The sequence below is a fragment of the Anopheles nili genome, chromosome 3, assembly GCF_943737925.1.
Source record: "Anopheles nili chromosome 3, idAnoNiliSN_F5_01, whole genome shotgun sequence".
Lineage (NCBI taxonomy): Eukaryota > Metazoa > Arthropoda > Insecta > Diptera > Culicidae > Anopheles > Anopheles nili.
The window spans coordinates 13,841,774-13,864,440 of NC_071292.1; the positions used below are offsets into that span (position 1 = coordinate 13,841,774).

The window sequence follows — 22,667 nt, forward strand, 5'->3', positions numbered from 1 at the left end:
TTTTGGGTTTGTGTGCTTTCAGCACCTTCGTAATCGTCACGCATCCTGCATTCGGTAGCTAGATCCTGCCCCATTTTGTGTGTAACAGATATGTCCACATCTTTAAGACACTATTCCGCTCGGACACATCAAAAGCAAACAAGCAGCGCCAGTAAAAGTTTTGTTGAAAAGGAAATGTTTACACAGGGCGCGAAGGCGCATCGGACACGCAATTTCATTCCTTTCGTCCTGGCCCCCTCCCATCCCATCCACACCACTGTCCGCCATAAATCAGCCATCGTCTTCAGCGCGCGCAGGCGGAATTCCAGCTGGGAGTACAAGCATAAAAGTGACCTATTCTATCATGAAGCAATTAAAATATTGACGCCATAAATAAAACTCTCACGTACGGCGCTGGTCCCGGGCCCCACAATTCTACCTTCGTGTGTAGGTCAGGAAATTCCCCTCGGTCCCGGAAAGCCCTCCGTACTTCCCCTTGGGCCGTTTGGCCACGCGGACGCGGTAGCATAAAACTTATGCTCACGCGGGTCGACCCAAACTTCGGGTGCCCGAGTTCGCGTTCGTGCAACACCCGAAACCCGAACCCACCCTTATGCTGTTGCAGCATGCTGGACCATGCCGAGACAGCATGATGCTGCTGTTGCCGTGCTCGTCTGCGCTCAGGACCGGCACATCGCGCGCGTCGACATCCAACGCGGAGGATCACAACACGCAACGAAGCGACCGCGAGCGCACGTGCTTTTCCTATCCCGTGGTAGTGTTCAGTTCCGTCTCTCGAGTATCCCTGTGTGGTGTGCCAAACGATCGAGTGTTTTCTGTGGCCGTGAAGGAAGAAAAACGATGCTAATGATTTTGCGGTGCTACGAGATTGCTTCCCCCAGTGAACGTCGTAACGCACTGTGATTAAACTAAGAACATAAACCCCAAAGAAAGTGTGCGAATTTCTCGACTCGAGAATCGCGGTGAATTAAACCTGCACACTCGCTGGAGTGTCTGCGTGTGTGTGTGTATTTTTTAAGTGAACCCACAACCGTTACGGTCGAGTGAGCAATGTCCGAGGAAAACCACTGCCACATCATGGACAAGAACATTGACTTCCACATCGTGCAGCTGTTCGAGCGGTTGGAGACTCTCCGGAAGGATCCAGGCCCTAAGCTGGCCCTTGCCGTGCAAACCCGTGCCAACATGCACAAGGAGCTGCGCACACTGGAGCTTTGGAGGTGCGTATGGTGGTGGTTCGATCATGGAATCAATTAATTCCCCGGTGCGCTGCCAGTGACCGGGTGCGCGAGCATAAAACGTCGCTAATTAATCACTCGTATAGGCAATTATCATTTCCGCCCATCCGGAACGACGATATTTATTCCCATATATCCCCCGCAAACGTGGGTAAGGTGCAGTCAAGTGGCAGCGCCCGCTTCCGGCGCCTTCCACTCAGGGGCTCTTAGTTTTTTTTGCTGTTGGTTCTTCTCTGCCTGTCGGCACGCTTCACCGGGCTGGTGCCGTACTAACGCCCACCACGCTGGTGTACTGGAATGGTGGCGAAAAGACGCCAGCGTCTTTTGGAAAACTATTTCCCCTCCATCGCGCGAGTTATGATGGGTCTATTAAATTTTAATTTCACTCTCAACGGGCACGAAGCGCGGTCGATGTCCGATGCCGGGCACGGCGGTACGGATCGTTTGGGGGCGATGGAGAGTGGATTGTTTTTTTTTGCTTCTCCCAATACGAAGTGTCTTCGCTCGCCCTTCAGAAGGCGCACGAGGCACCAACGATTGGGCCCACTTGGTGATGATAAGAGAGAAATTTAAATGAATTAAAGAGGGTCTACAATTAAAAGAGGACCGAACCGGCATTGGAATGAATTCGGGTTTGGTAATGAAATAAAATTCCGAGCCGGATGTCTTCGAACAGCTTTTCAACTGGTTCAGAAGAAATGTACTTGGCGGCTTGCACAACAACACCAGTAAAGCGATCATTTATGAACATCAGAAAATCAAGCACTCCTTGGTAACAGAAAAAAAACAAGCAGGCCATGGGTTTCGGTAACGGTAAAAATGGTGACAGAAGGCGATAGTATCCTTGCTATGAATAATGACATTTCCGTTATGAAGTGCTCGTAATGGTAAAACATGTCCTGGAGACGAAAGCAGCAAACAAAAAACAAAACCGCGCGCTCAGGACGCTCAGGCTCGATCGTGTACGGGCGTTTCGAGCAGGCTAACTTCAGCGCAAAGTCGCGTTATGTTTCGGTGTCGCGTCCTTCGTTCTAAGGCCGCCCGCGGCCGCCCAGAGAGCGAAAACATCTGCATCGTAAAAACGTGCAGCGCGCGACGTGTTTCGCTTTTTTTTCCCCCACTGTATTATTCGCCTCCCGTTTCCATTTGTCACGGTTATGGAAGCTGTGACAGGAAAAACTTCCTGCGGCCATGCGAGCGAAGGGAGCGCTCCGGGAGGAAAAAAACACCAAACCGTTTGGGATGTTTCTTTCTTGTTTTTCTCCGTCAAACGTGTCGGCGTTTTCGTTGGGTGGTCGGGGGTTTTTAGGGGAGGAGGGGTGGGGGGGGGGTGAGAGGCGCGAGAAAAAGATTGAAAAAAATGAAACACCCGAAAACCTCACCAACATGCGCTCATACGGCGTATAACGGATGTGTAACAAATGCGGGACCGGGTTTGGCGAAAATGTTCAAAGGATATCTTAAAATAGCGCCAATCCCTCCCAAGGGGTGTCGAAACGGGCGGCACACGTAAGAAGACCGTTTGGTGGGGGGAATGATGCAAAAACGCACACACACACTCATACACCAACACACGCACCCAAACTGCGATCGCGATCGTGAAATGGATCATCTGTCGTTTGCATGAGCGATGCCTTCCGCCAGTGACCTTGGTCGTGTCTCAGCATCTGTATGCTATTTTGCTTTATTTCGTTTTTTTTTTTGGAATTCACCCGACCTCCCGGGTGTTTTAGGCCACAGAAAAAAATCCCACAAAAAATGCAAAATTAATGCAAACACGCCCAAACTGCCCCACCGTCACAAAGATCGTGTGTGTGTCTATGCCCGGTCGAGGTGGCAAGAGAGCGATAATCGCACGATAAAATGTTTCCCAACCGTAAATCCACCCTCATCCACCCCGGGTGGGTCGCATCAGGCGAGTGCATTTCCACACCCGTACGATCGTCATTAAGCCGGGACGAAATATTGCATGTTTGGCCGTCCACAGACTGCAGGAACAACACGATACCGGACTACCGCGGATTGTTGCCCAAACAGACGGACAGGAATGGTGCGCGCGTTGTCGGTTTTCGTCATCCGGTTCGGGAAAATTTATCATCCATTTAACCGCACCCGACCGGGTGTTTCCTTTGGCTCGCAAAACATCTGGGCAAAAGTTCTGCGAAGATGGTTCGATAATGTCCATGTACCAGGTAGCGAAGGACAATGGTGCGGGTTGATTTAAATCCCGGCGCGCAACAGGCGCCTCAAAAGGTCCTTGCGATGTTGCTGCTGCTGATGGTGGTGTGAAAAATAAACAAAACACCTCAAGACGTTCGCTACCGGTCGAGATAACCGCCGGGTACCTCGTCCTGTTGGACGAAGGGTCTGAGATTTTCCATCCATACGATCGTGCCTTGGGTGTCTTGAACGATACAACGGTTTAATTCCTTCCTTGTACTGATTTTCCTTCCAGATCCGTGACGTCCGAGTGTCTGGCCTCGTTCTTCTACGTGTTCGTCGTGTGCGGTGCAGCTGCCGGTGCGGGTGTTGGAGCGAGCGTTTCGTCCTTGCTGCTAGCGACGTCACTCGCTTCCGGGTTGATCGTCGTCGTCCTGACGCAGTGCTTTCTACACGTCTCAGGTAGGTTTTGTTGGCGTTCGTTCGCGGTTCCATCTGCTCGGTTGGAAATTCCTTCCACCGAAATGCAGATGGGTTCGTTCGCGATAAAGGTCCTTTTTCCCAGGTACAGGAGATACGGTGCGCGTATGTAAATGATTCGAAAAAAGAAAACATCCCCGGCCGGAGGTCAATAAAGTAATCAACCTCCCAACGAATACACTTCCCAAATTGCACGTTTCGTCCTTGAAGCCGGCCGGCGTCCTTACGAAAGCAATAAGTTCCCGCTGTTTATTTAGCGCGCTTGGGAAGTGAGTAATTTTTTAATTGCACCGCTCATTTTCCGGACACCGCGCCGGTGCCGTAATTTATTAATTTTCTCCCGCCCACGTACGCGGGCGCGCCCGCCACGGCCATTTCCCACAGCTGTGACCCCCACAACGGAAACCTGCGGCTTCTCGTGCAATAATTTATGGACGGGGTTTTTTTTTTTATTTTCACCTTCTTTTTTTCCTGGGTCGCTTCATTCCGACCTATAATTATGAGCCCCCTGGACAACGACGGCAGAGACTGCACAATATTTTATAGATTTTATTTCGAGCTTCTTTCCTCCCCATCGGGCGCTTTGTTTTGTGGCGCTTTGTGTGGGCTTTGTACGGCTGCAGAAGAAAAAAAAAACACACATGCACCGTCAATTACAGCCGTCCTCGGTACTGAGATGCTTTTTTGTGTGTGTGTTTCGCTATCGCGTAAATAAAATCGCCAAAACCGATCCTGCGGTGGCGATAACCGATCCGATGCAGCACTTTTTGCACGCGTGCAAGTGCACTGCCACATCGGCAGGGAATGATAAATCGAGCAAATCGTAGCGCTGCGGGAAAAAGGGCCGGGAAAAACAGAGAGGAAGAAACCCACCAACCCCATCTACTGGCAGAATCAAAATGTCTTCGCCTAGAACGAGGGCATCGTGGCATCGTCCGGCTGGAATTGATTACCTCGCTGTGCCAGAAGCAGCAGCAGGCCAGCTGTGAATGCACCAGCGCATTCATATGTATGCTCGAAAAATCAACAAGTGCAGCCAACTGCAGGGTGGCCATCTTCTTCCCATCGCGCCCCACGACCGGATGTAATGGCGTACTTAATGCAACACGCGCGCGATCTCCGACTCGACGTGCACTCACTAACTGTGTCTCTCTGTTTTGTCTCTTCTTTCTCTCTCTCTGTCTCCCGATCGACCGGTTTTGGGTTCCCGAATGCAGGCGCACACATAAATCCAGCTGTCACCATGGCCCTGGCGGTGACGCGAAAGATATCGGCCCTTCGCGCGTTGCTCTACATCACGGCCCAGTGCGGTGGATCGATAGCCGGTGCCGCCATGCTGTACGGGTAAGTACCAGCTCGCTTGTCCTCTGTGTGCGGACTTTTGTGGGGCGTTACAGTGCTGTGCGCGGTATTAGCACGTGACCTTGCGCGGTGGGGTTCCCAATCAGCGATCGCAGCTGAACGGATGGCTTCGTATTTTATTCACCATGCCTTTTCACGGTAATGTGCTTCTTTGGCTCGAAAAAAAAAACGAGCTGGTAATTATTAGCTCATCATCTCGCATCCCGTCCGTGACTGTATCTCTCGCAGTTTCGTATTTACACGGCCCAAACCCACGCCTGAAGCTGGAGGAGCTTTTTGGGGGAGTGAAAGAAAAAAAAACAGCTTCATTTACGGAACCCAACGGAAGGCATTCCGCCCATTTCGACTAAAATCCCGACTAAACGCCTCATGCCTTATTTACTGTGGGGAGCTGGCTGGGTGGGGGAGAGCGAATACAAAAAACAGCCACACATAGGGCGCTCGAGCCCCAACGAAAGAAGATCCCAGTTCTGCACACACGTGCCACACGATGGAGCCAGCCGGCGACAGACCCGCACAATCGAGGGGCCGCGTGTAACCTCAATTTGCCGGCGTAGCCTGCTGCCGATGATAATTTATGGATGATAAACGCGCGAGCCTCGTTTGCTATCCTTTTCCCCCCTTTTATCTGCTTTTCCTCCTACGGGGGGGCTGGCAGGTGCGCGCTGAATCGCCGGCTGCCCAAGGCTCCAGCCGGCCGCACGTGCAGTGGCGTCGCGTTTTAGAAATGGAGAGCGGACCCACTTTTTTTTTTTGCTCCATCGGGGTGGGATTCGAAGGAGGGTTGAGCGAAAAAAAACGGGGGCTGTTTTTTTAATACGGGGGGGGGGGACGTATCTCGGCGACGCCATTGGTTTGGTGGCATGCGCCCGCGTTGGGTTGTTGCGTTAATGATGGTACGAGTGCCCACGGGTGTGTAGAACGACACACACACACACACACACACGTGGTCACATTAGGATGCAGGCGACTTCCCGGACGAATCGCGTGAAGCCGTTTATTCATGTCGTGAGCTCTAGAGGTCTTGAAGAGGGCTTGCATTTCATTTCTCCAAGTAGGCGAGCTGCATCCTTGTCGCATGCTGTTTTTCCTTCATCCAAAGCCTACTACGTGTCTCCCATGGGAACCTAACCGTTCGGCCGGATGGACGGATTAAGCGTCGAATGTCCTGCGCAACCTGTGTGACGGCCGGCTGCAGGATATGCCACCGGAAGTAGCCATCTCTGATCGCAACACTCAAAGCTGGACGTGCAGTTTGATTTGATTTTTCCTACACCGACGGTGAACGGAAGTCCTGGGTCCTTGTGCAACCGTGGTTGCTGCCGGTACTACATTGTAGCCATCCGAGCAGGGGAATCCTTCAGGGAGCCTCCTCGGGGGTCCACCCTGCGAAGGATCCTGCTGCTCTGCCAGCTGCGCATCCGTTTCTTCGGGGCGTTATTATACGGTTTGGTTTTTTTTTGTTTTTTGGTTCCTTCCTTTCCACGCTTATCTTCACGAGATTGTTTCCCACCGCTTGCCGGCCGTTTGTTGCTCGGCAGCATGTTGCGTAGGAGTGCCTGATGCTTTAAGATCATCCTCAAGGAAGATGGATGTGGGAGCGAGCAAGAGAGAGAGAGAGAGCAAAAAATGAAACCGACCTGGAAAGTGCTGGGAAAAACCCCGAGAGCCGGAGATTTGTGTCTTCCTCCCGCAACGGCCGGGTGGGTGATGGGAAAATAATTTAGAAATAAGATGCGTTTTTTTTCTTCGGGTGCCTTTTGGTGCCCGGAAAGCATCGAGAGCATCTTGTGCGTTAAATCAGGAGACGACTGGTGAACCAACTGGCTCGTGATGAGAGGAAGAAAAAAAAAACATAACCGAAGAAGGTTAAAGGAAAAGCCAGCCTTTGGCACTCGTGTATGCGAAACCGGCAGCTGCCACCCGAACGCCCCCTGTTGTGCCACTTTTGCGCACTTCGCAGTCATTTGCGGTTGTTTTTCCGTGCGCCATGTTGAACATACACGCACACACACGCACGAGGCAAGCGCTCCTGATTATGAGGTTGCAGTTTTGCACGCGCGCATGCCGTGCATGTCGTCCATCCGGCGTCGTGGCGCGTGTGTCCTTTTTCCCGTCTAAAGACTGTCTTGGGACGAAGACGACGAAGATGACGATGACGCTGGCGGCGGCGCCGTTTGGCAGTGATGAATTGCTTGCATGCGTGCGCTTGAGCGAAATTGGTTTGCTGCACCGCAAACTGCAGCGCACAATGTGTGTCCCTTCGCAGCAGGAAGAGCTTGCTGCTGGGCTCATCTTTGGATGTCGATGGGACAAAAACAAATATGTCACATTAAGAGGACGATGGACAAGGCTCAAGGATTGATAAATGTTGGACCGTTGTTGGATGGACAGACCACGGAGCTGCTTTGTAACTGCCATCAGTGTGAATGCTGATGAGTTTAACAAGCCACCAGTTCCATTCCGAAACGACCGAAGGGTGAGTTCTAATGATCACTTTTCGTTGATCGCGATCGTTTTGCATCTGTGCACGGCCGGGTTCGGTTTAGGTCATAAACCGTCATTTCCATAGCGCATTACGTGCCAGGTTATTGAAGGGTGTTTTCGTTCCTTCTCCCCTTTTGTTCGGGTGCTCTCGATCGATAAAGCGCAACAATCGACGAGCTGTCAGGTCCTACAAGGCAGCTGATTATTCAATCTGCCCGCCAATAATCCTTTCCAAATACCGTGCGAAGGATGCAAATGCAACGCGTCAAAGGACGTGCACTTTTATGGTACCCGCAGATGCCTTTTTCATCGAAACGGGGAACGTTCCAGGCCTGTAGCGGTACTCCAATTTTGGCGAAAGGCGCACCTTTCGAACCCGATCGCGACCGGTTGATCGGTGATTGCTTCATCCCCAGTTCAGTTGAGAGGAGTACCGTACGAGCGGGCTTTTGTTTCCACCCGGGATGCGTTATCCTTTCGGGTTATCCCGGTGCGTCACCGAGAACATTCATTGCAATGCAATTGAATGCAATCCCAACGCTAGCGAGCTAGCGGTGTGCTCGGCTCGCAAACAAAAGCCAACGGAGAGCATCCTAATTCCTGGTGATCCTGCGTGCGTGCAGCGAGCCTGCCAGCTGGTGGGTCACCGACAGGAGTGACAACGGAGAGACGAGGAACACAAAAGGAAAAAAGGATTAAACGCTAACCATGGCGAACGGGATCAGGAGGCGAAAGGGTTTTTCCTCCCTGCTGCCGGTTTGCGAGATCGAGCGAGATCCCTGAGAACAAGCGACCAGCAAGGATATGTGGCCATGGGCAGGAGCGCACAAAGCGAGGATGATTGCGGTTCCGAAGATCCTGCTGAAGACGGGCACAATCTCGCTCCGAAGCACGTCCATTTCCCACCCTCAAGGAACGGGATCTTGAAGACGTTTCAGTGAGTGATAGAGAGAGAAAGAGAGAGAGAACAAAACCGGCAGAAAAGCTACGATCGAACGTTCCATGCCTGTTGCGCGCCATCGTCCAGATGGTGTCAGATTTCGCTCGATCTCACCGATTCTGCCGGGGTTTTTCTTCCTCTTCTTCGTTTTCTTCGAGCTGGCGCGTGGAGATCCAGGCGTTGGCTTACCACAGGCGCGTTCCCAGCGTGGCGTGTGTATCGGCTTTCCACGGAGGCCAGATTCGCCCAGTTTCCCAGATTCCGACGGGCGCGCGCAACAGTTTGCCGATCATGCGCTTCTCAACGCGCAGGAGGATGCCAAGCGTGGCCAAACGAACGACTGTGTGTGTGTGCGTGTTTGAGTTCCCATTTCCAACCAGCGTACACCATGCAAAACCAAACCCGACCCCGAGATCCTCGCCTGTTGCACGCAAAACCCACGCCGTAGCGCATCTTCGAAGAAACATCCCGGCCTGCGGGAAGCAGCTGCGGGCTTCTTTTTTCGGCTTCCTTTCGGGTGACAGACAGATTGAATGCTTTTCGGTGGAAAATCGCTAAATCCGTATCCCTTTTGTTGGGGTGCTTTTTCGGGCGAGGACACGCAGGCGCCAAGACGTCCTATACAGGACAACAACGGGACGAGTCACGCGTGACGAGATCGGTTTCATGCGACCATTCAATAAGCTCTTTCATCTTCTTTTTTGCGTGTGCGTGCGTGCGTGCGTGTGTCTCATCTCCTTAACATCACCTCACAATGCGTATGGAAGGAATCCACCCCTCAGGGATTGTTTTATCGGCCAATTGTGCTGTTCCGTGTCGGGGAAACGCAACCTTCCGGTGTTTGTTTGAAGAATGACACCCAAAGGTGGCTGTGACGACGTAATACGCTCGATTCCCGGGCGCATCTTTGGCGTTTAAATGGCCCCGGTCCCCTTGGTCTGACCTTGCGCTCAATTCGGTGTGAAAAGTAAACACGGCACCCTTCTCGGGCGGGGTTTCGCTTTTCGGTGGCACAAATCGTGCTCCTAAGGCATTTAATCCGGCGCAAACGTGGCTCCTGGAGAATGGATGACAGGGGCGCCCTGAATGCAACTCTGGCTGGCTCGGGAACAATGAGGAAGCGCTTTTTTCTCTTCCTCCTTTTTCTCTCCTTAAGATTGACCAGGTTTTATTTGCTCGCCTGGACAAAGGCCCGATCCTCGGTTGGCGCCAAATTCAACTCGCATCGAAACCGCATTTATATCACATTAATTCGGACACGTCGGTGGGAGGACAGCTGATGTCGTTAACATCGTTACGAACGGAATTCGAATTCGAACTCGGCCCCGGCACTGAAACGTCTCTATTTCGATTGTTAAGGATCTGCCGGGGAAAGATGGGCCTCGAATCCGCGGTTCGTTTCGCTTGATACGTGCCATCGGACGGGCGCATTGCTCCGGCAGCATCATTCCGAGGGATCCGTTTTGCGGATAATCCGATCAATAGGTGTCAGTTGAGGGATAATCCGCTTCCGGCGGGATGGGTTCGGAAGTTAATTTTAAAGTTTTTTCCTCCGACACGGAAACGGTCCTGACTTTCGTTGGATTAACCTTTGGCAGGAAATTGCCTTCCGATAAGACAAACTGAAATGGCGCAAACTAAACGCCGCTAAAGTGAAGCCAACGACTGCTCGTTCTGGGTGTGCACGTTGTCGGCAATTAAAGCTTGTTTAAACTCACCATTACCGTTCAGGGTGCCTTTTATGCCTTCGCAAACCATATTTCGTTAGATAAAAGAGCCCGTCTCTGTAAAACTCCAAACTGGGTGCGGGAAATCTCCATCGTTCCAGCAACCGAAGACGCGTGGCTCAACGATGATAAGACGCTGCTCCCATAACGATCCATTTAGAACGCGACGCGCTTTGTTCTTGAAACGCTGTCTCCTGCATTCGCGTGTTAAACCCCATCGGGAAACGGGAGGGAAAAACGCCTGACAGAAACGGGCTGACATATTTTCTTTCGGTTTATTTATTTTTTCGCGAGCAAGATGTGCCTTTTTCCGTTATAGTTGCTTATTTTTGGGCAAGTAACGGGACAGTAAGCGCACACACGAAATCCACCAGAAGAGGACGCATTTGTTCGTTGTTGCAAATGCGCGTGCCACATACCGGGTACCGGGTACGGTTTCACGCATGAATGTCCTGCCAAAATTAACTCGGCGTGTTTGCAATCCCCAGCTCGCTTTCGGTCTGACTCGGACTTTTTTTTGTGTGGTTGTTTGGTGTTATTCGCTGGCTCTCGTTAGCTCCATTACACGGCAGACACAAAGAGATGCCCTTTGGGTGGGAAATTCCAACCGCCAGGAATGGTGAAAATGTTCCTTTCTGTCAGAGTGACATGCGGGGATTGACGAATTGAATTTATCGTTCCTTTCGTCGACGTGGAAGATGCTTTCGTTCGGAATTAAACAGCAAATGTGCTTCCAAACATATGTCCATAAACTCCTTTTGTTCCTCCACCCTGAATTGGATGGATATTTTTTTTATTGTCGATTACAGAACCAGAACCCAAAACATAATGTTCAAATATTCATATCCACCCATCTATTGATTGCCGAGGATGTAGCAACGGTGCGCGTTCGTTTGATTAAACCCCTTTTTATGACCATCCCAAAAAAAAAAGAGGGAACCCAATTTGGAACGCATCAATTGTGAAGCTGCACGAGGCAGTCAAGGATAATGTCTTAAACCAGCATTAGCAAGGCCACAGAAAGAAGAGAGAGAGAGAGAAAAAAAAACCTAAACGAATGCACAAACTCTCCCCGGGACTGGGCGGAAATAGACTCTTAGACCGGGTGGCCTAAGGAAGATGCCGTCGCCACCGGGGTGCAGTTGTTTTTTGGCTCTTTTTACATCATGGCTGCTCGGTAGCCAGAAGTGGTTAAAGTCCACACACACGAAAAAACAGGGTATAAAAAGGGCAACCCACCGTGTCGTTATGCACTTTGGTGAGATGCTCCAGATTGATATGTGCGCGTGGCTACCAAGCGCCTGGATATCATTAGCAGCTCCCGGTGTGGATCATCCGAAAAGGCGCGGGTTGGTGAGAGCATCTTGAACCGAGAGGACCAGGAGGGAGATCCTGAACTATTAATAAATATTTCCCGCCGTGGGTTGAAACGGAACTCGTGCACTGAATAGCTCGGCGAAAGGGTTTGGGAAAAGCTGAAAAACCGAGTCCCCTTCATTCTGATGCACTTTTTCTCTCTCTCTCTCTCTCTCGCTTTCTCCTTTTGTGGGTTTTCGATTTTCCTTGGAAAGGGCTTTGGGTTGGGTTTATTTTTTGTCTACCCTTGGTTTGTGTGCGCTGCGCTTCACCTCCCTTTTGCAGGGGCTATGGATGGATGGATGGGGGAGAAAAAAAACACACACATCCCCAGACGAGATAAAAGCCGAAGAAAGTTTGTGGCGCACGTAATGTGCACAAGGGGGCATGTGAAAGGTTAAGCTGCATCGCTTATGAGCTTCCTTTCATGCCACGGCAAGGATGCAAGGCGATCATCTGGCTGTCTTCACGTGCCTAAGCGAAAGGAAAGGCGTAAGCTGCGTTACCGAACCGATCCGATGGTAAAAGACAAATCGCTTCGCTTATGCTCCTGTTTTTGAGCGTGTGTCGTCTTTTTTTTTGTTGGCTGTATGTGCTCTGGAGTAATTTTTCCCTCCAAAGAAGGACTTAACGGTTGCATCCGGGGCTGGGTTAATAAAACCTTACAGCTCGTTCAAATAACCACGCGTCGTGAAATCGAAGAGGCTAATTTTGAGCGTACTCGTGGTGCAGATGGAGGATCAACTAGCCGACTGACAGAAGAAAAAAAATATGTCCAATCGGGACTTCGTTGACATCGGGAGTTGGGCAGCTTACTTTAAGGGGGTTCATTTTTTGTTTGTGTCGTAGCATAAATAACACCCGCCGTGGTGAAACATCTGCCGAAATCGCTGAGCTGTGCGGTATTGCGATCTATTTCTCGAAATTCTCGAGTTCCATCACACCGCATCGCATCATCGGAGGAGGGAGGAAAATGCCGGAAAATGATTTATTTCTCGGATAAAACGCATTCCACCCGTCGATGCTCAGCTAGTTTTCCTTTCCCCAGCTGGACAAGATGGTGTGTTTTAGCGTGGTGTTGAAAAAAAAACCACCCTCCTTTAAACCGTATCCGATTTTTCTTTCTAACACAAAAAAAAGCCCCATATGTTTTTCCGAAGCACTGCGAAGAGATTTTCATTTAAAAAACACTAAAAAAAAAGATGGTGCTTGGTGAAAATTCTACAACACAACAGCATCTTTCACTTCCACCCACGGTCAGGTTGAACTTCGAACCCGCGTCCTGGGCCCATTTGTGTAACAGGAGACGCATCCTGCTCTCGAGCATCTCCCGGCATCTGGCCCTCGAAGGAGCGCTCGCACTGGACCGTACATAACGTGCGTGTGCCGGAATGCTGGCAGTGTCGCCATTTCTCTTCACTGACACGGTGAGGAAAAGCAAAAACCCAACCACACTCGGTCTTTGGTTCTCCAGCACCAGGTGCCAACGAGCAACAGGCCTTCGGTCGCACCAGCGTGCTTTATGCGGAAGTATGTCGCGCTCGATAATAAGAGGCAATGGCGAAAGAGACAGAGAGAGAGAGAGAGAGAGCTGTAAAAAATGGCCTTAAACCGGGAGAAAGCGGAAATAGGCGCCGAACAAGTTGCGACCACAAACCCGGAAGCAGCTCATCCGGTAGCGTACGCCGCGACCGTAACCCAACACCATTCATCTTCGTCTCCGGCCGGTGCTTGGGCCGTTCTGTTCCTTTTCGTTTTCTTGTCCTTTTTTGTGTGCTTTTTTTCTCTCTCTCGTTGCTCGCATCCTTCGGCTACTCCTTCGAGCGAAACAGATCCAAACTCGTCGCGTTGCGGTCTCCAACCGACCGATCAAGATGCTGACGAGCTCCTCCGAGGTGGGCCTCGGGTGGTGGTTTTGGAAAAGCACTTTCAAAAGCAAATAGCTATGCGTGTGTGTGTGTGTGTGTTAATGGTCAATCCAAAAAAAAACCCCGTCGAAGGACACGCGCTGGTGGAATGTGTGTCCGGGCTCGGTTTTTGACACGGGTCCATGGTGTGGCGGATGTTGATGAGGCGATCAAAATGGTTCCGGTTCTGGTGGCACCTGCGCGTCCTGCGCGTCCTGTGTGTGTGTGTCCTGCCCTACCAACGGTCCTTTATCCTTTCGCCCTTATCCGCGCCCGAAAGCTCGATGAAAAAAAAAAGTGAATGCACGCGCCCGAAAAACAAACGCCAATGGAATGAAGGAATGGAAAGTGTCCACCGCCACTGGCCGTTGCGGGTTTCGTTTCAATTTTTGGGCCCTTTTTTACCCCACTCCACACACACTTTGCCGCGCCCTTCAAAGTGGCGTAATTACTCCCGTTGGCCACGGGTGCTTATCGAGCGTCCGATCGCGTTTGCTGGACGTAATAATCATCATAACTGAATGCTTAATGCACGCACGATCACGGACGGATCGCGGATGGGTTGCAATGGTGCTGCACTTTAAGCGTGCCCTTTCTCGTTCTAATGGGTCAACGGGGGAATTGGCCGGAAAAAAAGGGAAACCGGCCGCTTTCTTTCGTAAATAATCATTAGCAGCACAAGGTGCAGCTCTGGGGTTTTCGGCTCGCCCCGGAAACGCAGCAGGTCACTTAAGAACGGGAAACTGGTCGGTTTGTGGTCGGGAAATGATGCCACATCAGGTTCGCGTGCCATGGGGGCCCCTTTTGGGGTGGAGAAGAACGCGCGGGCAAAATATGGCAACGACCTCAATTTCGCACGCGCGTGGAACTCGTACGATCGTCCGTCGAGCGGAACCCGCTCGAAAGGTTCGCCAAATTCACCGAAGAGTTATGCTGCCACTGGCGAAAATAAATGTATTCATCTTCATCTCGAGCTGCAGCTATTTCTTTTTTGTTGCGTCTCTCATTTCCTCTTTTCTCCACGATGGCCCGAAACCTTTCGGTAGCGCGCGGAAACAATGCGTTTCCTGTTCGCTGGAGGGATAAGGAACGAAACCGCCCAAGGCTCTCGGCACAATGGAAAAGAAATCCCGAAAAAACGCGATGACGTTCGAGAGCAAACGAACAGAGAGAGAGAGAGAGAGAGAGAGAGAGAGAGAGAGAGAGAAGGAAGAAAAAAAAAAGGGCACAACGTGCACTGGAGCATCAACAGCGCCAGCACGTGTGTGTTTGCTGCAAATGCACAATGCACTTCCTCGGTTGATGGTGCATCATGAATGAAGCAAAAAAAAAAAATGAAAACAACCTCTCAGCGCTCTTTAGCGGATGGTGAAAATGGATGGAAAACCGCCCCCATCCTGCGCCTTTTTACGCCTGCCAGGGAGCGCCCCTTGGGTTCCTCCTTTTTATTTCGAATCGCCGGGATTCGAGCGCACGTCGTAGCTGGCCACTTGAACCATGTCGAACCTGAGCACGGCATGCATGAGCAATCCGGAAGTATAGAATGTCAGATCGCTCATCGCCGCCACAGTAGGCGCTGGTTGTGGAAAGCATTACGCCAAAGAAGAAGGAAAGAAACACCATCCCCCAAAAGCATCGCCTACTCGGGGCGAAGTGGTGCAGCAAACGCATAATTATGCACGCATCGGCTGGCCCTAGGGGCCCAAAACCGGGACACTTTTTGTTTTTCTACCGCACGCAACCAACCGGGTGTCGACTGACATCCGAAGGTGAGCCCTTCTGTGGTATGATTTGTCATTTGAGACGCACCTACCCTACCGGGGAGGAGTGGTGCATTTTTCATAATAAAGATGGGCCTCTCGAGCGAAACGGCACGCCTCGTCCTTGAGGTGGTATCGAGTTTTTTGGGTTGCAACCGTCGCTCATTTGGATGGAAGCACGTCCATCGGCACTAGGCCCACGTCCCGTTGCTTTGGGTGTGATCTGGAAGGGTGGAAAATTGGGCTGCTGATTGATTGGGTCTTCAGGAGTCGATCACTCGTCGCCGGATCAATCTGGTGATATTTAAATCAGCTTCCGGATCGATGGCGGCTGTTTGTTTGTTTAACGTCGATGAGGGAACTTTTTCCAAACAAACAAATCCATTAAGAAGTCCTTGATCCTGCTATGGAGATAACGGTACAAGAATTTGCTTCTTTAACCGTCGCTTGGGGTGATTTTTTTTTTGAATGCTGCAAAGGTGCTGAAATATCCCTAGAAGCGCAAGTAAGAAATGAAAAGCGCAACCAGAAGAAGATTTAATAGAATCGCTCCGAATGTCTTAATTAAACAGAAAACGGCCTTAAACCATTTTAATTCAAGCTGATTGTCAACCATTCTAATTACTTTAGGTGATACCATTTTTATTACGACCACCCCATTCGTGCGAAGGAAAACGAACCCCGCAGGCTGCGTGTTTACGCTCCTTGAAAAAGCGAACAAAGTTCAGTGAACTTTCGCGTGCTTTCTCGCTCGTTCTCAATCGCCCCATCCATCATCATCGTTGCTACGGACGACGTAGATAGCGGTTTGCTTCGATCGGGCCTCCCAAATTACGGAATCGAATCGCGATGCAAATGATGGGGTGCCTCAAATGGCGAGATAAATTTAATGCCTAATGAAATTTCCCTCCAATTAACCGACCGTGCCCGCATGCTCTCCCACGAGCTGCCACTCATTACAAGCTCCCAAGGATGCGTTTACCTCCAATCCGGTTTTCACTGGCAGCCTGGTTGCTTTTCCTCCGCGCGGAAATTCACACTGGCCGTTTTTTTCGGTTCTCTTTTCTTACCCGGTGATCCATCCCAGGCGACGTGGCTTTCCCACGGGGTCCAAAACGTCCGGGCTCCGGCTGTTGTCAGCTGCAATTTTGCATGAAATTTTACAGCAGCATTCAATTTGCATATTGCCTCGGTGAGCAGTTTTCGGGGTTGACGGATCAATTTCGTCCCGTTCCGGGGCAAAACCCTGGGCTCGCTGGTGATGCCCGCGTGGCACCAGGACATGTGCAGTGGTACTTTTGTTTCTTTTTCGCCTCCGGGGCGGGATGAAATTGTTAAATTTTATTGCTAATTTATGCGCCCTCCCAGCGTTGCATTATTTTCGAACGGGAACCTGGGGGTTTGCGTGCCAGGGATAGCAAAAATTTCGGACGCCGGTGCAGCAGTTGATTGCGAATTTCCTTTCCCAGCGTTGGCACGGGTTTTAACTGGAGTGAACGAGCGAAAGCTAGCTAGAGTGAGACAAGAATGAGTTCTTGCACATCCGAGCACGAACGTACGCTAACTAAAACCCGGTTGCCACAATTAAGCCATTTTAGGGCGCAAACAAATCGCTTCAGAAAATAGACAGCCCTTTGGCGATGTCTCCGAACTCGAGGCCGAAATTAGCTGGTTTGTTCGTAAACAGCACCAGCAGCAGCAGTAGCAGCTGGAAAGGGGTTCATGATTTATGCCAGATCGTGACCGAAACGCGGCTTCTTCACGCCGGCGAGTGACAGTTTGACGGGCTTTCCTTCGAGCGCCGGAAGAACGTGATTCGAAAGGCAATCGGGTGTGTTCTTCTACGGATCCAAAAACCCTAACAGCCGCAGCTACTGACGAGAACAACCCGCGGCACCAGCTCCTGGACGGAAAAAGAGGAAGGAAAAAAAATATCGACATTTGGCTGCAATGCCCTGTGACTGTGTGGCACTTGTTTAATCGAGCTGTGTGTATCGTTGGGATCATGCACCCAAAAAACACTGTCCTGTGAGAACAAAAGAGTGCCAGATTAACGCCACACCCATTCGCTGACAGAGGAAAACGCACGGAAATGCACCAAATTTCCCGGCATCCTTGCTAACGATGTCCATAAATCTCCCACGACAGTGCATTGAAGTGGAGGATGATTATTTTTTATGTGTGTGTGGCCGTCCCTCCCTACGCGTTCGTCCTTTTGCGTCCTTTTTTGCTGATTAACGCAAGGCAAACAATGCAACAATCGCTGCAACACTTTTCTCTCCGCCATTCGATGGTCGGGGTGCGATTTTCCGATGACAATGATACACTTTTCCACCCAAAAAAAAAAACAAGGAAAACCCTCCCGAGGGTTGATCCTTTCACCGAGGTTTCCGGGTGCCATATGCAAATAAATAATAACCACAATCACCGTGGGCTCGTCGGGCGGATGTTATTGTTGCGCCTTCTCGAGTTGAGGGGTTGGCTCGATTGGCTTAGTCACGATTGGGTTCGAACGAGGAAACGATTGCAGGGTAATAACATCTGCATATGCCGACAATTATGCACTTCCGAGGGCCAACCATGTCGGTTTGTGTCTACGAAACGGACGAAAGGATTCACCCGAAGGACGTCCGGACAGATGTGAAGATCTTGCGCGAAGACGAACGCGAATTCAATTATCTTCTGACCACTTCAAGTCATCACCAGAAAAGGCACTGAAGCTGACAACAGACGGATGGAAAGATCCCGACGATGAGTCAATTCAACTGGAACCGATAATTCGTTCGACATTCGATGACTTTTGGGTGATTCGATTTGTGGCGTCTCGACGGATTGTGGTCGTAAAACCTTCAGCGGTTTTAAAATTTATCACCCTGCATGGGTTGCAAGGACTCGTGGCGAACATTCTGTGCGAAATGAGAAACCAATGGCCAGTGGCGTGTAATTCGCACTTGTTCCCTTTTGGTGGTAGGTCGTGTACAAAAAACAGAACTGTAACAAACTGCTTTGACCCGCAAACCCACTGGCGCCCTTTTTTACACTCACACACATCGAGGGAAAAAAATTGGCCATGTTTCCCTCGCGCCCTTGTTCGTTTCCGACCACAACGGCGGAGGTCACAGAAAAACAAACAACTGTTCGCTAGAGCGCTTGCCCTCCTGGCCAATTTCATCCCCTCGATGTGGGCTCAAAGGACTTTCCAACCCTCCGAGGTTTTTTCGCTGAGGGTTAATGCTCGCTTCCGGATGCTGGCAGGATGTAGATGGAACCGGGACGACAGAACGAAAAAGGAAGTAGCGGTGTGGTGTGTTATCGCTCCCTGGTCGAAGTGATTTAAACTCTCCGCTCGACATATATCAATTACGAGGATGAACTTTAAAATCCACTTCCCGTCCACTGCCCGTGTCCAGCTTCCCGATCACGAGGTCCACCCGGAAGGGGACTCGAAAGTTGCGTAATGTACAGCGTGGTCGCTGGCATTCTTTACCTTCTGCCAGGCCGGAACTCGTTTTTTAGCCCTCGTGCAACGAACCCCTCGGAGGGTTCACAATAGCGTTTAAATTTGCGCGCACACGAGCATGAAAGAAAAAAAAGAAAAATGATCCGGAGCGTGTCCTGCCGCGGTCGGCGATTGGCTTTACGCACCACGCAATTTTAAGGTTATGTTACGATGTAATTGAATTAAAAATCCACTTGTTGTCGCTCCCACCGTAAAACCGGAAACGCAACGGCCAGTGGATCAAGCATGCGCCGAGGGAACAAGTAGTCGCGACAGCAGGATATGAAAAAAAATGCCTCCTATGATGGATGCGCGACGGATGGGCGACGATTACTGGCTCGCTTTTTTTCCGACAGTTGTCGAAGGATGCCATGAATAGGGCGCCTAATTGCACCTTATGCTGGGAGAGTACACCAACAGAACAGGTTGCGTTGGAGCTGCAAACTTCATCGCTAATGATCAATGTCCTGTTTTTTATGCTTTCTAACATAACCCTAAAAATAGAGAAATAATACATGCCTCAAATAAGCCACCTGATCGGCGATTTCGAGGATTACGGGCGTAGAAAAAGGAATTCCGGTTCTGCTTCCGTTTTTTTATTGATCCCATCGAACGTATAATACTCGCTTGATTATCACTCAATCGCGCGATATGCAAATCATGCTCAGTGATTGCGCAAAAAAACACCGAGCAGTTCCAGTTCCCGGCAAAGCCGATCCCAGCTTAACGGCATTTACCTTCTCGATCCCTTAAATGAACCGTGCAACCCTACGGCGCGTTTTGCCACCCTAATGTCGGCTTAGAGAAACACAATGTTTGATGTCTGTTTTCCTTTTGATCCTTTTTCACTTGCAGCGTAACAGTACCGGGTTATCAAGGTAATCTTCAGGCCGCTGTTTCGCACAGTGCTCAACTGGCACCCTGGGAGCGGTTCGGTGTCGAACTTATCCTCACGTTCATCGTCGTCCTGGTGTACCTCATCTCGACGAGCTCGTTTAAGAAGTACTTTGGATCATCCGCGATCGCCATCGGAGCGGCGTACGGTGCGTGTAGCTTCGTATCGGTGAGTTTTGGGCACTTTCATCCTTGGTGTGTCTCATTCACTAACCTCTCGATCTTCTTCCACAGATGCCTTATCTCAACCCAGCTCGCTCGCTAGGACCTTCCTTCGTGCTCAACAAATGGGACAACCACTGGGTGTACTGGATTGGACCGCTGTTCGGAAGCGTTATCGCTGGGTTGATACATCAGTTCGTGTTCACACCGAAGCAGAAATCAAAGGGCAAACCAAAGGGTGTTGGCGTGAATGGCTCAAACGGCATCACAGCCTCAGCTACGGAAGAGTCCAACAATTACGCTGTGGACGTCAGCAAAATGGCCGCCACTCAGGGTGTGATCGGGAAGTTCCAAAACGCACGCCATCACAGTGGAACGCTGCCTTCGCGCTTCTGCCACAGCATGTACGCTAGCAGCGATCAACCGACGATCAAGATCGAGCCTCTGGAACCGATGTACGGCAAATCGATGCTTGGAAAGTCACCGCAAATGTCCCGCTCGAACCTAAACCGCTCACAGTCGGTGTACGCCAAGAGTAACACGGCCCTGCACCACGAGATCCCGGCGACGGTCGCTGCTACGGCCACTCTTCGTCCTGGAGTGCTGGTTCCGGCACAGAGTCTCTATCCGATGCGAGTTTCTCAACAGCATCAGCAGCAGCAGCAACAGCCACATGTCCACACGCAGAATCAGAACGTCCAGAATCAACTGCACCAGCGCTCTGAGAGTATCTACGGCATCCGGAACACCGTTCGACAGCAGCAGCAGTTGGCCGAGCATTTGTCGCAACAACTCGCACCTCGACCGGGTCACGTCGATGGACAAACGTCGTTCCAGCCGATCTACTCCGTACGAAACAATCCCGGTTGCTCCACGGAAGGGTTACGTGACGTTCACGATCAGGCCGGGTAAGTTTTGTGTGAGATCGCACCGCGGCATCACTCTTTGCAGCATCACTGACCTGCCATGTTCTTTCTATAACGATCAGTTCCCTTTTCTGAACCTACTCCACGTGCAGCAGCAGCTGCGATAAGGTGATCAACACGCTTTCTCGAGCAGAACGGCCAGAGTCGGCGTATGCCGCGACAAGACGCATCCACTCGACGCATTCGGATGACAGTTCGTACGGTTCTTACCACGGAACAGGTCCTGCGATCACGCCGCCAACACGCGATCATGGAGCGTACCTTGCGGCTGGATCCTTGATGCATCCTGCGTCGAACTCTCGTACGCTACCTCACCCACATGGACATCGAGGTGTGGTGCTACATGATCCCGGAATGCCACCACCACCGCCTCCACTGATGAGCTGCAGTTAGACGGTCTGTCTTAAGCTGTAGAAGTCAAAACGACAGCCTCAACCTATCCACCAATGAACTCGTAGCCGTTAAGTGTAGCATTTGCGTTAGCGCGTGCGTGCGTGCGTGTGTTGCTCTGGCGCGCGCTCGTATATATTTACATAGTGATCCTACTAGCGTAAGAATGTTATTTATAAAAAACAAACCTCCCGCACGCTACCGTACCCCGCTAGAGTGTAGTAATTTATGGCAGTTTGTAGAGCGTAACTATCCTGTCGCATGATGTCGTAGGTGAAGACTGATGAAGTAGGAACCAACCAATAAACCATTGTATCGATCTGAACTGTGTTCTATGTGCTTAAGATGAATAAAAACAAATGTAATCCTAACTATTCGGATGCACGTTAAGTCTGTGCGATGTTTTAACTCGATGACAAACGCTAAATGCTGAAACAATAGTAGCATAATTTTATTTTTTTATCATTTTAATACAACGCGTGGCATTTTTGTTTTCGGAACGACCATTCGATCTTTCTCTAGGATGTGTGATGCTAACGTCTTAAGCGCGCGATCGATACCAAACGTCTTACAATGCGAAGGGTGTGCTGGATAGTATACTTTCAGGCGTTGTCGATCATTCGAATAAAATGTGAACTGATCGTAAAAAACGATATTTTGTTTAAATTTACTTAACAAACAATTGAAGCAGCACACTACGGATAAATAAAAGCATAAACGCCAAGAAAAACCTTTAAAGGGTGTACTTTGAATACTTCTTCGTGATAATCAAATTGTTGAAAGCCCTAGTATTTCAATTTCGCATTTATTTTAAAAGTTTGCGCTATTATTTCATCATATAATAATATAGCTTACACTACATACTTACTTATTTTACATTGTAAATTTCTTTCAGCCTGTAGCACGACAATAAAAAAAACCTCCTCTTAAGAAAAGATTTTGTTATTTATTTTGCCACAATTCGATGGTTACTGTAAAATTTGTTAAATGAGTTATAATCTTGTCTATATAAATCACAAATAAATATGTACATTATAGGATACTTTTTGCAACATTAGTAACATGATTATGCATACTTTCGTCTCAGCCTCACTAAACTATCGATGCGAACGTCGCATAAACCTATGAACATTTCAACGCTCGCTAGTTCCATCAGCGTTAAGCCTGTCGTATTATGAACATTCGATCTGATTCCCTCCAACTGCCTAACCGCACGCAACCTGCGTTATGTACGCACAATTCCACTCCAATAACTAATCTAGCCTACGAGGAAGAATAAAGTTAAACCGCGAAAACATGAAATAAAACTATCCGTATGAAAACAAAAATCGAACCGAATCTATCTATTTACATTTGTACTAGCTGTAAGCCCGCCACGC

At 50.1% G+C, this 22,667-nt stretch overlaps 1 protein-coding gene across 1 annotated transcript; it reads left to right on the forward strand.

The window, feature by feature from the left end:
* Positions 1–1,050: 1,050 nt before the first annotated feature.
* LOC128723101 (neurogenic protein big brain-like) lies at positions 1,051–21,353 on the forward strand. The gene is made up of 6 exons (XM_053816812.1): positions 1,051–1,220; positions 3,694–3,860; positions 5,096–5,222; positions 19,772–19,979; positions 20,045–20,880; positions 20,991–21,353. The coding sequence occupies exons 1-6, from the start codon at positions 1,051–1,053 to the stop codon at positions 21,289–21,291; spliced, it is 1,809 nt and encodes a 602-aa protein (XP_053672787.1). The 3' UTR covers positions 21,292–21,353.
* Positions 21,354–22,667: the final 1,314 nt, after the last annotated feature.

What these genes read in the sequence shown, in the direction of transcription:
- LOC128723101 (XM_053816812.1), top strand. Translation starts at nt 1,051, where the DNA reads ATGTCCGAGGAAAACCACTGCCACATCATGGACAAGAACATTGACTTC. An exon ending in GGTGCCGCCATGCTGTACGG is followed by an intron (nt 5,223 to 19,771) that starts GTAAGTACCAGC and finishes TTTCACTTGCAG; the next exon opens with CGTAACAGTACCGGGTTATC. An exon ending in GACGTTCACGATCAGGCCGG is followed by an intron (nt 20,881 to 20,990) that starts GTAAGTTTTGTG and finishes CTCCACGTGCAG; the next exon opens with CAGCAGCTGCGATAAGGTGA.